The sequence below is a fragment of the Tiliqua scincoides genome, chromosome 2, assembly GCF_035046505.1.
Source record: "Tiliqua scincoides isolate rTilSci1 chromosome 2, rTilSci1.hap2, whole genome shotgun sequence".
Lineage (NCBI taxonomy): Eukaryota > Metazoa > Chordata > Lepidosauria > Squamata > Scincidae > Tiliqua > Tiliqua scincoides.
The window spans coordinates 66,543,954-66,559,046 of NC_089822.1; the positions used below are offsets into that span (position 1 = coordinate 66,543,954).

The window sequence follows — 15,093 nt, forward strand, 5'->3', positions numbered from 1 at the left end:
TTTTAACAATCCTAGGCTGCAATCCTATCCACATTTACCCACGAGTAAATTCATTTACTATCATTGTTAAAAGCATATACAGAGTAGCCTGTACAGTGTACAGGTCTGTAACAGTTCCTCAAATGCAGTCACATACTATGGTAGCATCAAGCCTAATAAATTAAAAATAAAATATTGAAATGAATGGGGACCCACCTGAAATTGGCTTGCGACCCACCTTGTGGATCCTGACCCACAGTTTGAGAAACACTGCCATAATGACATAGTGGCTTTCCCTCAGGAGCCATGCCAGCAAGGGAGGGGCACCAAGATACAGATGTCATGTGTGCTCCTGGAGGCATCTGGTGGGCCACTGTGAGGTAAAGGAAGTTGGACTAAATTGGACTTTGGCCTGATCCAGTGGGTCTCTTCTTATGAATGGAGGAGAGTGTACTACTCATTCTGCCCAAATTCAGTGTCTGCCCTACCCCATCAAATGCTAGCACAATAGAAGGTCATTGTCACGCAAGTAAGAATTTACAAAGAGCTTGCAACCTCTATGATTTCTATTTTAAAACACATTTACCACCCAGATCAAGGTAGATATTTCATTATTGGCTGTAATCAGAATTATTTGTCTGCTTCTCCCCTGAGTTTCAAAAACCTCAACACAACCTTTTACCTTCCTCCACTTCCCTTCCACTTGTCCATCAGCTTGGAAAGAGCTTTCCACTTCAGTTCCAATCACCTAAATGCAACAGCAGTCTACCTAGGAAGTCTATTTAGGATAGAGAATCATATAGCGTGCCTTGATTTTAATTATACCAAATCCAGCTCTCCACAGGAAGAGAAGCTTGATTTTAAAGGAGTCTCACTCAACATATTACCCATTAGTCGAATGACTCTATATACTCCTGTACTTATTGCTCAAATGCGTTTTAGAAGTCAAAAGTGCACTACATACCTAATTTTTCAAAAGCAACCCATCATTTTGGGTGCTCAACAGAAAAGTAGCACTAAAAGGGCAGTTAAAAAAATAGGGATCTATCTCTTGAGGAGGGGGGGGGGGAGAAATAGGCCTCTGGTTTTTCTTTTAGCAGCTGGGTTTAGATCAGTGTTTCCCAAACTGTGGGTCGGGACCCACCAGTGGGTTGCGAGTCTATGTTTGGTAGGTCATGAAAAGTTTGTGTAACTTTTTTAAAAAAACAACCTTGCAAGCACCCTTGCACAGTTTGTAGAAGAAAAATGAGGTAATCTTCATAGCCCCAAAATAAAATGTCACATTTTCCAATTTTCTCTAGTAATTGATATGCCACAGATTACATGTGAATCCAGTTTGTCTTTTGTCTGGCCTGGAAGTCTCTAATTGCACATCTTGCATTTTGTTCAGCCTTCTGGATACCCTGGAACAACTGTAAAGGTGTAAAGGGAGAAGAGTCCTTGAACTTCCCTTCTAGGAAGAGAGTCTAGCAAATGTCCACACACACACACACACACACACACACACACACACACAGAGAGAGAGAGAGAGAGTAAGTTTTCAGGACCCCAATGATTATTATTATTAATAAATAAAATATTTCTAGATTTTTTAATCTAGTGGGTCATGATAGAGTGTCATTTTTAAAAGTGGGTCCTCGTGCTAAAATGTTTGGGAAGCACTGGTTTAGATGCGACCCTTCTCCCATCCCAAAAAGAGATCAATGCTAACCAATTGAGCACCCTTCCAAAGATTTGGACTCTGCAAAATTACATCCTTGTATAACATTCTTGAGTATGTTTTCAGCAACTGCCAATTTCCATCAAAAGATATAGATTTAAGTACTATGCTGATAATTTAATTTTTCCATTTAAAATTTGTTTTTATCCTATGAGGGTGTCAAATGAGAGATCCGTTTCCTTGACACCTTATTTAAAATCCAAACTTTTAGCTTAATTTAACTGGTTGAATACTCTTCTGCAAAGCAATTTTGAACATATACACATTGCTGGAGAAAGGAGAAAAGAATCGCTAAATGCTAATGAGTGTTGGTCCCACTGCATACCTTTAAAAAAGATAAGAACATAAGAACAGCCCCACTGGATCAGGCCATAGGCCCATCTAGTCCAGCTTCCTGTATCTCACAGCGGCCCACTAAATGCCCCAGGGAGCACACCAGATAACAAGAGACCTCATCCTGGTGCCCTCCCCTACATCTGGCATTCTGACTTAACCCATTCCTATAATCAGGAGGTTGCGCATACACATCATGGCTTGTACCCCATAATGGATTTTTCCTCCAGAAACTCGTCCAATCCCCTTTTAAAGGCGTCTAGGCTAGACGCCAGCACCACATCCTGTGGCAAGGAGTTCCACAGACCGACCACGCGCTGAGTAAAGAAATATTTTCTTTTGTCTGTCCTAACCCGCCCAACACTCAATTTTAGTGGATGTCCCCTGGTTCTGGTATTATGTGAGAGTGTAAAGAGCATCTCCCTATCCACTCTGTCCATCCCCTGCATAATTTTGTATGTCTCAATCATGTCCCCCCTCAAGCGTCTCTTTTCTAGGCTGAAGAGGCCCAAACGCCGTAGCCTTTCCTCATAAGGAAGGTGCCCCAGCCCCGTAATCATCTTAGTCGCTCTCTTTTGCACCTTTTCCATTTCCACTATGTCTTTTTTGAGATGCGGCGACCAGAACTGGACACAATACTCCAGGTGTGGCCTTACCATCGATTTGTACAACGGCATTATAATACTAACCGTTTTGTTCTCAATACCCTTCCTAATGATCCCAAGCATAGAATTGGCCTTCTTCACTGCCACCGCACATTGGGTCGACACTTTCATCGACCTGTCCACCACCACCCCAAGATCTCTCTCCTGATCTGTCACAGACAGCTCAGAACCCATCAGCCTATATCTAAAGTTTTGATTTTTTGCCCCAATGTGCATGACTTTACACTTACTGACATTGAAGCGCATCTGCCATTTTGCTGCCCATTCTGCCAGTCTGGAGAGATCCTTCTGGAGCTCCTCACAATCACTTCTGGTCTTTACCACTCGGAAAAGTTTGGTGTCGTCTGCAAACTTAGCCACTTCACTGCTCAACCCTGTCTCCAGGTCATTTATGAAGAGGTTGAAAAGCACCGGTCCCAGGACAGATCCTTGGGGCACACCGCTTTTCACCTCTCTCCATTGTGAAAATTGCCCATTGACACCCACTCTCTGCTTCCTGGCCTCCAACCAGTTCTCAATCCACGAGAGGACCTGTCCTCTAATTCCCTGACTGTGGAGTTTTTTCAGTAGCCTTTGGTGAGGGACCATGTCAAACGCCTTCTGAAAGTCCAGATATATAATGTCCACGGGTTCTCCCGCATCCACATGCCTGTTGACCTTTTCAAAGAATTCTATAAGGTTCGTGAGGCAAGACTTACCCTTACAGAAGCCATGCTGACTCTCCCTCAGCAAGGCCTGTTCGTCTATGTGTTTTGAGATCCTATCTTTGATGAGGCATTCCACCATCTTACCCGGTATAGATGTTAGGCTGACCGGCCTATAGTTTCCCGGGTCCCCCCTCTTTCCCTTTTTAAAAATAGGCGTGACATTTGCTATCCTCCAATCTTCTGGCACCATGGCTGTTTTGAGGGACAAGTTGCATACCTTAGTCAAGAGATCTGCAACTTCATTCTTCAATTCCTTAATAACCCTTGGGTGTATGCCATCAGGGCCCGGTGACTTATTGATCTTTAATTTATCAATGAGGTCTGAAACATCTTCTCTTTTAACCTCTATCTGACTTAACTCCTCGGTTAGGAGGGGCCGTTCGGGCAGCGGTATCTGCCCGAGGTCTTCTGCCGTGAAGACAGATGCAAAGAACTCATTTAATTTCTCTGCCATCTCTAAGTCTCCTTTTATCTCCCCTTTCCCTCCCTCACCATCCAGAGGGCCAACCGCTTCTCTGGCGGGTTTCCTGCTTCTAACATATTTGAAGAAGCTTTTATTGTTCCCCTTAATGTTGCTGGCCATGCGTTCCTCATAGTCTCGCTTGGCCTCCCCTATCACCTTCTTACATTTCTTTTGCCACAGTTTATGTTCCTTTTTATTCTCTTCATTAGGGCAAGACTTCCATTTACGGAAGGAAGCTTCCTTGCCCTTCACAGCCTCTCTAACTTGGCTGGTTAGCCATGCGGGCACTCTCCTGGATTTAGTGGAACCCTTCTTTCTTTGCGGTATACAACTCTGCTGGGCCCCTATTACTGTTGTTTTAAGCAGCCTCCATGCACTCTGGAGAGATTGGACTCTTTTTACCCTCCCTTTCAACCTCCTTCTAACCAGCCTCCTCATTTGAGGGAAGTCTGCCCGTCGGAAGTCAAGGGTTTTTGTTAGAGATTTGCCTGGTATTCTTCCCCCAACGTGCACGTCAAAACGGATCGCAGCATGATCACTGTTCCCCAATGGCTCAGTAACGTTTACATCCCTAGATGAACACCTGAAACCTCCACAAGTTATACAGAATGCAACAAGCTGGAAAGATATTCTAGTCCTAGAAATTGTTCAACTACTAGAATTAATCCAACAAATTAATTGTGAATGCAACTATATCATCATGTGAGAATATTCCACCTACAGAGTCCTGAATTCAAATTCTTAAATTTGAAAATTGTTTAGTTGAAAGAGTATTGTTTGTATAAAAGATATACATGCATTAATGAAAAAAATACACGCAATATTTTGACTGTGTCCACATGAAGCCAAGTGACCCCAAGACGTGCTTCACTGTCGTCAACAGCAGTTTTATGGACAAGTTGTAAATGTCAGACTATGCCTTTTTAAATAATAAAACAGACACTATAATACCATTTTCTTGTAACCAGGACAAAAAATCATTTGGTAACAGAAAAAAAAGTTATTGGTTTTGACATTGAAAACACCGCTGTGAGGTAGATTTGCAGTACTCCAAATGCAGTACTCCAAATACTGGAAAAAAACACGACGTCTCGAGGGTTATGTTCAGTAACTTGGTTCAAAAGCAGCTGCAGCAGGTGCATTATTTAAGAGGTTGTCAAAGATGATCTTCTGGAGCACATTTCTTCAAGCTCCATCTCTCCCAGTGAATGTGAAGGGGGTAACACTATAGAAAAAGTGGGACTTGCAACTGAAGCACCATTTTGTCCCCACTGCTTCACTTAAACACTGTTGGCTGTGGCCCCAAACCATATTTCACAACCAACAATAAACCAAACCCTTGGAATGTTACCCCTCAAGATTTTGCAAAGCTATGCAACCTCCAAAGAGGTGACTCTGGTTATATGTTGCACACAGTCATTGGTTAATAAAATATACAGTGTTCAATTCATGCAGAAGAGAAACAATTTCTGTTAGTTCTGTCAACAGAGCTCAGGGTTTGACAGCCTTCTAGCTTTCAAAGTGTCCTAAGTACACGAATGAAGAACCACCTCACAATAGCAATCATCAGACCTGACATCCAAACAATGTCAAAAGGAGGTTTCTAAGGGAAGGCAAAATAGCAGCGTGAATGTTTCGAATAAAGAGACATCCTTTAAGATGACTTTATGAGTCATGGCTTTAAGTTTAAGCTTTCATGGTCAAACAGCATCAGTCATTACATAGATAGTTACGTGACCTCATTTCATTAAAAACCATGAAGTGCATGGTAAGCTACCTTTTCTCTGTGCAGAGATTGTAAGAGTATGCTATTACAACTGTGCTGTGATTCTGTGTGTCATGTTAAAGAGCAGCTATAAACTAATGAACTGTTGGAAAAGTGAGTAAAAACCACTCATTCAAAGTCTACTCCCAGAACATTTCTATCTTGTTGTTAAATCCAGATGAAAAGGAAGTGGCTGTACCATTGGACTAAAGATCATGTGCATCAGGCCTGAATCATACAGAAGGAAGGGAAAGCAACACCACATTCAATCAATGTATCACTGCCGGGGCATGAAAGGGAACTGTTCGTTGGTATAGGGAACACAAGCCCACATCTTGATGCTAAGAGAGATGCACTGGCCAAGTGCTTCTGTGAAGTCAAAGAGAATTTTCTGTGTGCTCGTAATTACAGCATATCAGTCTTGGTGAGAAGGGATCACAGATGCTGGTTTTCAAACTCTGAGTGGCAGAAAAGTCTGTGCACCAGTGCCTTTTAGCTTTAGAATATGGAAAATAACCTCACTTTCTACTCTGATGCTTGAGCTTTCAGAGCATTGGAAAAGGGGCACAATCCTTTCCAGCATCAATGAAGCCATGGCAATGGGGCATACGCTGCATCCTGTGGTGGTGGGGGAAGTCATGGAGGCCTCCTCAAAGTATTGGAATGCTTATTCCCTTACCTCAGAGCTACATTGGTGCTAGAAAACTGGATAGAATTGGGCCCATAATGAAACAAGACCTGATCTCATAGCCAATTTATAAATACAAGAGATATAAGTTTGCAGACTAAGTTCAATCAATTATTGATTTAAATGGGACTTAGTCCTGACTAACTTCCTGAGTCATGACAAATTAAACTTGGTATACCATCCATAGAGGTCAAGGTCATGTCTGCATCACAAACCTATATCGGTAGTTTTGTACTAGTTTAGCTGTCATGCCTAGAGGTGTTTGAAAATGGTGTTGTTTATTTTACTCAGAAGTAAGTCCATTGTGTTCACTGAGACTTAGGCCGTAATCCCATCTTACTCACCAGAAACAAACGCCTCTTGTCATGACATCCTATAACCATGACAAACGTGTGCTAATATAGTCTGGTGAGATACCACTACCCACTGTCAAAACTAGAATTCCATCATGGTTTTCTGAAGGAAACTATTAAATAAGAAAACTATTTATAGTGCAGATATGCCCCAGAAAAAGGTTCACAAGTAGGAACTGAGAGCTGCAACTGAAATTTTATCCAAGATGGTGGCAAACACTTTACTTAGAGTTACCATACACTGATAAGGTAATTTCCTATCAACAGACCGTTTAAGAGGCCCAAACACTTAAGTGAGAAGAGCCTTCAGCATACACATTGTTCACTGTGCAATTCAAAATAGTTTTTACTTCTGCCAGCTGTTTTTAGTCTGCAATGTAAACGGGCAGGGGAAATAATTAGGAAAACCGCATCTTACAAGTTACTTATGTTTAATGCTTAAAAGTCTGAATGCACAAACAATAATCTACCATTATAGAAGTACTTGTGGTCAATACAATGCATTAGAACTATGTACAATGACACAGTTTAGTATCAAAATCTTTCTACACTGTAGAGTATTACGAAACTGTTAATGACATCAAACACTGAGCACTTAAAACACATTTTTTTTTTTTTTGCTAGCACATTTGGAACTTCAATGAACAGTCCATTTCAACTTGCAGCATTAACCCATTTCTAGTATGAAATTAAGTAATTTTCTACTTACACAATAAAGGTTTATCTACACAGTTCTTTTGATTTTGATCCATAGCAGCAAAGGCACTGTACATCAGCAGATCCACAGACTTAGATTTTTTTTTAAAGCATTCAAAAAAAAAAAATGTCACAGGTCATAGTTTAACAGCAACAACAACAACATAAAAAGGTAACACAATGTTTCTGGCACAATGGCTCAGCCTGCGTCCATTTCAGGGACGTTCAACTAAGACTTGAATAGAACTGGCGGTAAATAAAGCAAGTCCTTCTCCCGAATGAAAATCCATTCTGTTCCGCAATTCAGAATGAGTGCTCTTCTAAATCCTACCTCAGAGGTCCTTGCTTTTATAGTTTGTACACTTGTAGGAATCCATTCACTTCTCAGTGCCATTTCCAATGAATATATCAAATATTTTTCTGTAATCTTTGTAACTGCAAAATTGCCCAAAGATGCACATCTCCCTTTTCAAAGAAACGTGACAAAAATGTACAGAAGGGATGAAGGTGATGCTTTGAGACAAGTTATTGTACTTCTCTCTGAAATACACAAAAGAAAAGTGATATTAAAAATGCTGAGTCACACACTGTACTTTAAGGTCTCAGAAAGCGTAACATTGTACACAACACTGTTTATAAAACACAGTAAAATGGCAGTCAGTTATAGACATTTGGGGGTTTCTTATTTTTCACATATGTTTGGCATCTTCTTTAGGTTATTCAATCTAAAAGTGATTTCTGCATCAACTAAACTTGCTGTTAAACAGCCACTGAATTTCCCCCAAATATAGCCTTCATTTCCTTTGAAGTTCATCCGGACCAGGGTCAGCACCTCAACAATAATTATTCATTATTTGTAGCACAGTAGCACTTAATGAAGTACTAGTAGTAGTTGATGGGCACAAATGATAACTGTTTTTTTTCTTCTTCTCCAAATTTCCAGTCATCTTAAGCTTCATTTACACATGCACGCTCTGCTAGACCAACGGTCTCCAAACTGGAGACCACTATGTGCCACAAAAGGCATCCCCAGTGTGAACGGCACTTACCGTTCCACTGGGGAGTCCCTTTGATCTCCACTGAACTGTGTCCTGCGCAGCTTCGTCTGCCTGGAAATCTGGGCACAGCGGCTGCTGGGCAACAGAACCTGGAAGCAACGGGTTGGAGACTGGCGAGACTGGTGTAAGGGAAAGGAGGCTCCTTCATAGAACAGTAAGCACTTTTCACACTGGGGAGGTATTAGGGTGCCAGATCCAGCCCACAAGCTAGGGAATTGACTACTGTAAAAGCTCAAATCATTGATAACTCCTGTTAAGAGCAGCTCAGCGGACTGGTTCTGAGAAATTTTTTGGTAGGTGGAAGCTATGGGGGATGTGATGCCACAGGATTGTACCTCTGGATCTGTCTATGTTTTCATAAGTTTAACATTTGCTTAGGTTCTATGCGCATAAATCTAACATGGGTAGGTCTGACCAATATAGTGGTTACATTTGGAAAACGTTTGTCAACCAGTGCTGGCCTTTAGATATGTAGACCTTTCAAATACTACAGCCTTGCATTGGTGTCTGGCAAGATTGTAGGGGCAGGTAGTGATGCAACCAAGACCTTGCTCTCCCACCATACATATCTTAGAAGTCCAGCTGAATCAGGCCACTGTCTCTTATAACAATTCATCATCTGAAAGGCTATAGAATATAAAGCATTCGTTTAAGATTGGAAGTTTCCAAATAGGTAATAACTGATATGTACACTTAACTAAGAAATTGTAATCTCTCTTCCAGCTACTATCCCTCACCCCAACAATATAAATATCAAGAATGCAACGCACCTTAAGTCCAAGGCAGAAGTAGACTACTTTATTTAGTCAGTTCCTTGTTAGAAAGATTTTCTTTAAACAAAATAAATACATTACAACTATGATACATAGTTAAAAGAGTCAGTTCCCTGTTAAGTATGCTTAATCCATCTTCTTCCAAGTAGATAGCTGGAGATTTGGTATTACAAGTTCTTATGAGTGCTTGCTGTTAAATAGCAAGTTTGATGGAGAAATTCCACGCTTGCGATAAACATTTTCAGTACTCAGTTTGAGAAGGAGAAAAAAATATACAACAAAGTGCTACAAGGAGGAGTACGTTTTTTTTTCATTCAGATCCATCGCTAATAAATAACTTCATAGACTGTAGCCTTCTTGTCCCCAGAGCCAGTAACAATGTACTTGTCATCCACAGAGATATCACAGCTAAGCACAGAAGAGGACTCTTTGGACTAAAAGAATCAAGAGAAAGGGAGGGAAGGGAAGAAGAGAATTTATCGTTTTTGAAATTAACCAGATATAATCTTGCATCACACACACATAAAATTAAACCCCATAATACAATTCCAGAATGATTTTTTGATATTTTAGCTTTCTGTCTGAAGTCATTCCTTTTTGTCTAGAGGATCCTTACACTCAGCTGTGAAGCCTTCTCACCTATGTTGACCATGTTACTATTTACACTGACTTTTATTCAGAGAATAAAATTGAGGTTAATCAAATATACCTTTATTATGAGGGGATCCCTGAAGAATTCCTTGACTAGCTATGCAACAGAAATCAAAGACACAGGTATATTGTCAACCACACCCCACCAGACAGTTTGAAAGAAAACAAAGAAAGGTTTTTTGAGCATCAAAACACAGTGGGTTCTTTTTCTTTTTTAAAAAATTAGGCTGCAAGATAGTGACTGATTCCTACAGTGGCTAACAGGGGTTTGAACTCAGGTCACCTGAGCTCAAGTCTGTTCACACCAGAGAAGCACAACTTTATCTGAGCATGACAAATCACAATGGAATCTAAAAGCTATTCTAAGAAATTAAAAAAAGACCTCAAAGCCACATCCACATACTATATTTTCTATGGATAAACATAGAAACATTGTATAAGTATCTTCAAAAATATAGCATATGCATGGTTTATGTGCTTTTCTAGCTGCCATATAACAGCAAGACGGGCTACTGCTCCCGTCACTTGTATATCTGGTGGTAAATACAGGTTGGCACCACATAATCTGTGAAACAGCTCTCAGGCACAAGCCACAAGGAAGCACTTACAGTGCGTCTCTATGTTTTTTCAGAAGTAGATCATACTATATTCAATAGGGCTCACTCCCATGTAAAAGTGCAAAAAAAATGCAGCTATAAACATTAAACTTTATGACTACAGAACAAAAATGCAAAGGTAATTCACATTTAAAAAAAAAAAGAATGGTAATATGTACTTGGAACATAAGCTTATGGTAGATTTGAAAATATCCAATAGAATTGCCCCCCAAAATGGAAAACTACCTAAACAATGTTTATACTACTTTTCTGTATTGCAACCCATCTACACTTGCGGCACACACTGGTCTAGATTTAATAGTCTTATCAGCAAGAAGGGCTGATTGATGGACCTGATCTGGAATGAGAGTGGAGGGCTGGTGGTCCAGATGAACTTTTTGGCTCCCTATCATTTTTACCTGGAATATACTGGCTCCATAAGGTGTTCTCCATGCATTCAGAAGATTATCTTTTCCAGTGCTTACAAACCATTTGCCTGAAATCAGATTTTTTTTAATGCAATCATTAGAAGTAGAAAACTAATTTATACGACTGCAAAATATTTCCTCCTTCCTCCCCCACCCTTTTACCTCTGATCAAAATAATAATCAACCTCCCAGATGCTTCACCAAATATATGAAGTAGTAAAACTCAATCACACATGAAAAGTTAAGCAGTATCTGACATCTGGTTTCCTTTTCTCTCTCTTTATTTGAAACGTGTTTGGGGAAGAAAATATGAGTATATATTCAATTGCTTACCACAGTGAGCGAATTTCAGGGACAGCACACAACTTTCGTGAAGATGCAACTGATACTTGTCTGGTTTAGTGACATGCAGCACCTCAACATTGCTGTTCTCCATGCCTACTGCCAACCATTCACCAGTTGGGCAATAACCCAACGAGAAGATCTGGAATTAAAATATGGGTTGATGAAGATATTAAGATATTTTTACAAGTCCATCTTGGTGACACTATTATTGCTGCTTAGAAGACATGAAACACACTTTGGTCTACCACACAGTTCTTAAAAAAGTTGCTAATCAAATTACTGCAGTAGATCAAGACACAGCAGCTCATATAAACAAAACTCAATTAACGCTGTATAACATAAGGCATCAATCAAGATCTAAATGTTATTACTGAGATGGGCTGAAATAATATTTTCTTAGTGATTATCTTGGAATATGATGTACAGGAAGGACAACTGATCACCTAGTGGAGTCCTTCAGTCTGGCAGTTGTGCTATATTAATAAGGCTGCTGCTTCTTGGGGGAGAGTAAACAACTTGTGCCAAATCAAGGCAGGGGAAAAACTAGTACAGAAGACAAAAGAAAACATTCTTCTGCACCTGCCTTTTAAGTTTGCTTTTAAACACACCCTGATAGTTCTATGAAAACCAACACAGACAATTTTACCATTTCAAGGTTTCTACTAGGAAGAGCACCTGTGATGTGAAGTCATGCTGCTGCAGCTGTCTCCCTTCCCTCAGGTCCCAGGATCTCACTGTATTGTCCAGGCCACCTGTCCAGAGCTTGGTGCCATCATTAGAAATGTCAATACAGCTGGCTCCATCTGTGTGGCCTTGGAATTGCCTGAAAAAAATGGTCAAATTCAGATAAAAATCAAACTCACAAGAATTAATCAACTGAGATAGAAACCTGACTTGAGACATGAATTTCAAATGCTTCAACGCTAATTTTTAAGTGCTGAATGTGTCCTGAAATCAAAACATAAGTGTAGGCAAGGGAATGCTTTTTAGATAATCAAATTACAGGTCCAGCCTGTTTATACACGGATTTTTTATACACGGATTTGACTCAACATGAATGGCCCCTGCAAATGAGAAAGAATGTGCTGATCCCTGGAGAAAGGGGAAAATGCATCCCTTTAAAATCAGTTTTAAAAACTGAACAGTCCTTTAACAATAGCCTCCTTAATGAGAGAGGGGGGGCAGGGCAGTTGGCTAACAATCCATCAATCCTTCTCTCGCCTGCGGACCCCTCCCTTCCCCCAGCACCTGAAAGAAAGGTGATCATTTTGCATTGGTGAAGGGAGGGGCCGAGGGAAGTGCTGATGGATTGTCTTCTTAATGACTCTTATCTTACAGTCAAAAGGTCAGCAAGGCTGTTTTTCAATCACTGGAGCAAAGAAACTTTGTTTTTTAAATTGATTTGCTATAGTGCGTTTTTTGCCAGTCACATGAGTGCTTGGAATGGAACCCACGCGAATAATTAGTCTCAACCTGTATGTTCATAGCCTTATAAGCAAGTTTCTGGGTAACAGTGAAAACATTATACAATTACTTATGATTAAAACAAAACAAATTAACAACTACAGGGCGATAATGGTAACTAGACAAAGTTCAGTATTCTAGAGGGCTATGGGCAAAAAGGCACTTTTTAAAGGTGCCTCTATTCTACACTACTACTACTACTACTACTACTACTAGGTCCCTCTACTCCAGCATGGTATCTTTTCTGGTGGCTATTGCTGTTGTCTTTTCTGTATGTTTTTTAGACTGTGAGCCCTTTGGGGTCAGGGGACCATTTATTGATTTAATTTACAATGTAAACTGGTTTGTGAACTACTTTTGTTGCAAAGTGGTGCCTAAATATTCTTAGTAACAATCCACATTGGTTATAGTGAATAAATGTTATCATAGCTTAGTTGACCTACCTGACTAGAGTCTGATTGTGCAGATCCCACACTGCAATGTTCCCATCACTGCAACAGGAGAAGCAGACTTTGGAATCAGGACTGATTGCGAGAGCATAGCAGGCTGGAGCGGAGGATGTCAGCTCCGCTTTTATACGCGGAGTTGGAGCTGCCAGGTCCCAAATGGATAATGTGCTGGCTTCCCCACCAACGATCAGGGTGCGGCCGTCTGGGAGCAATCTGCAGGAGCGGATGTAGTTATCTCTGTTCTGTGGAGACAGAAGCCATCAAGAGATTACTCATGAGGAAAGGAAAACAGCATTAACACGAGAGCAGAAATCCATAAAAGTATTGTATTCCCTCTTGGTTTTAATGAGCCATTTATACTTATGACAATGATAAAGTGGATTAATGCCAGAAAATTACACGACATTAGGGAAGTACTTAAACTTGATCTACAAAATTCAGCAGTGAGAGATATTTAATCTTAATTAGCATCAAAACGCACATTCCCAAACCCAGCCCCAAATAGTTCAAAGCTCATATATTTGAATGCTTATGATGATGGTTACATTTAAAAAACTGTTTTGTTTCTGTTGTTTTAACCCATTGAAGGAGACTAATATGATTCCCTGTACACAATTATCTGCTGCCACTGTCAAGGAGTTAGAAAAACCTGAACACAGAGAATGAGAAAGATCTAGCAAGCATCTTCATTTTATAGTGCTTAATTACCCACTGATGGAGACCTGCACCACTTTGGCTTAGCTTATTACAGCAGAGGCAACATCTCATCATTAATGGGGAAATGACAAAGGAAAAGCTAACAATGGCAGTTCTGGTTGGCATGCACAAGTAATTAGCATGCTCCTATATAAGACGTGGAGGGAGATTTTTACCTTGTCATACACTAGGAGAGAACATAACATAGCAAATGCTGTACATGTACGGTTGGTTGCTAATAGAAGGGGAAACAAGAAATTTCTACCTCATAGGATGCATCTTAGAACTAGTGAAGTAGTAGCTAAGGGATCGTGAGCATGAACCAAAAAGTACCAGGTGCAAATTTTACCTCTGCAATGAACTGACTCCCTAGTCTTAGGAAAGCCACCATCAATCTGAACATTTTTCCCTTCGATACGGGTATAATACTCACCGACTTCATAAGATATGGTTGAGATAATGTGGGAGAAGTGCTATATAAATCCTTAATACAATCATCTGCACCAATATACAACCATAATTATACTGAACCTATAGATTATAACTGCTGTCTGTTAACAGCCCTTTTACTATTCCAACGCTGGGATATTGCACAAAGAGATTGTAGCATAGCTCTAGTTGACAGAAGCTTACTAAATAAGGATAGTCAAACTAGTTAAGCCAGAAAATTTAAGTTAATGTAGTTTCACTAAATTTAATGAACTCAACCATCATAAAGACAAATTCTTCAATTACAATTTTTATAATACACTTGCTTATTTTTGAAGACAATTACGATGACTATTGCAGATATCTGATGTAGGTGATAATTTAAGGATTTTGATAGATAAGTTTCCAGGCCTGACAAAGACCTGGACAATTCATTCCCCCTTTTGAAAAATAATCTTAAACGCAGTCTAAATTATATAAATGCAAATATATAAAAACTGTATAAAATATATAAAAATTATATTAAAAATACACAAAAACTGAGATATAAAAACTGTCATCTGCACTGATCTCTTATCAAAAGGGACAGGTTCCCTTGAAATTCAATTAAACACCACATTTTATATGATTAATGAAAAAGCCATTGGTGAAACAGAATAATACATTTTTAGCTCAATTTATAAACTGAACATAGAAATATCAAAGTGGCTGAGTAACTTACAGCTGCCATGACCACCAAATGACTATAATCCACTATGGCCATCACCTCACCATTATACTGATGGGTCAGCCTCTATAGAGCTTCTGGCTATTCTTAACCACTCCAATCATGCCT

At 39.9% G+C, this 15,093-nt stretch overlaps 1 protein-coding gene across 4 annotated transcripts in view; it reads right to left on the reverse strand.

The window, feature by feature from the left end:
- Nucleotides 1-7,087: 7,087 nt before the first annotated feature.
- LOC136642132 (transducin-like enhancer protein 4) overlaps nucleotides 7,088-15,093 on the reverse strand; it is a 153,654-nt gene continuing 145,648 nt past the window's right edge. For all 4 annotated transcript variants that reach the window (XM_066618377.1, XM_066618376.1, XM_066618375.1 and 1 more), the window contains 6 exons: nucleotides 13,128-13,375; nucleotides 11,896-12,043; nucleotides 11,209-11,359; nucleotides 10,867-10,943; nucleotides 9,198-9,634; nucleotides 7,088-7,909 (listed from right to left, as the gene is read on the reverse strand). In XM_066618377.1, the coding sequence (XP_066474474.1) occupies nucleotides 9,527-9,634; nucleotides 10,867-10,943; nucleotides 11,209-11,359; nucleotides 11,896-12,043; nucleotides 13,128-13,375 (732 nt within the window). In that variant the 3' untranslated portion in view covers nucleotides 7,088-7,909; nucleotides 9,198-9,526. The remainder of the gene's footprint in view (nucleotides 7,910-9,197; nucleotides 9,635-10,866; nucleotides 10,944-11,208; nucleotides 11,360-11,895; nucleotides 12,044-13,127; nucleotides 13,376-15,093) is intronic.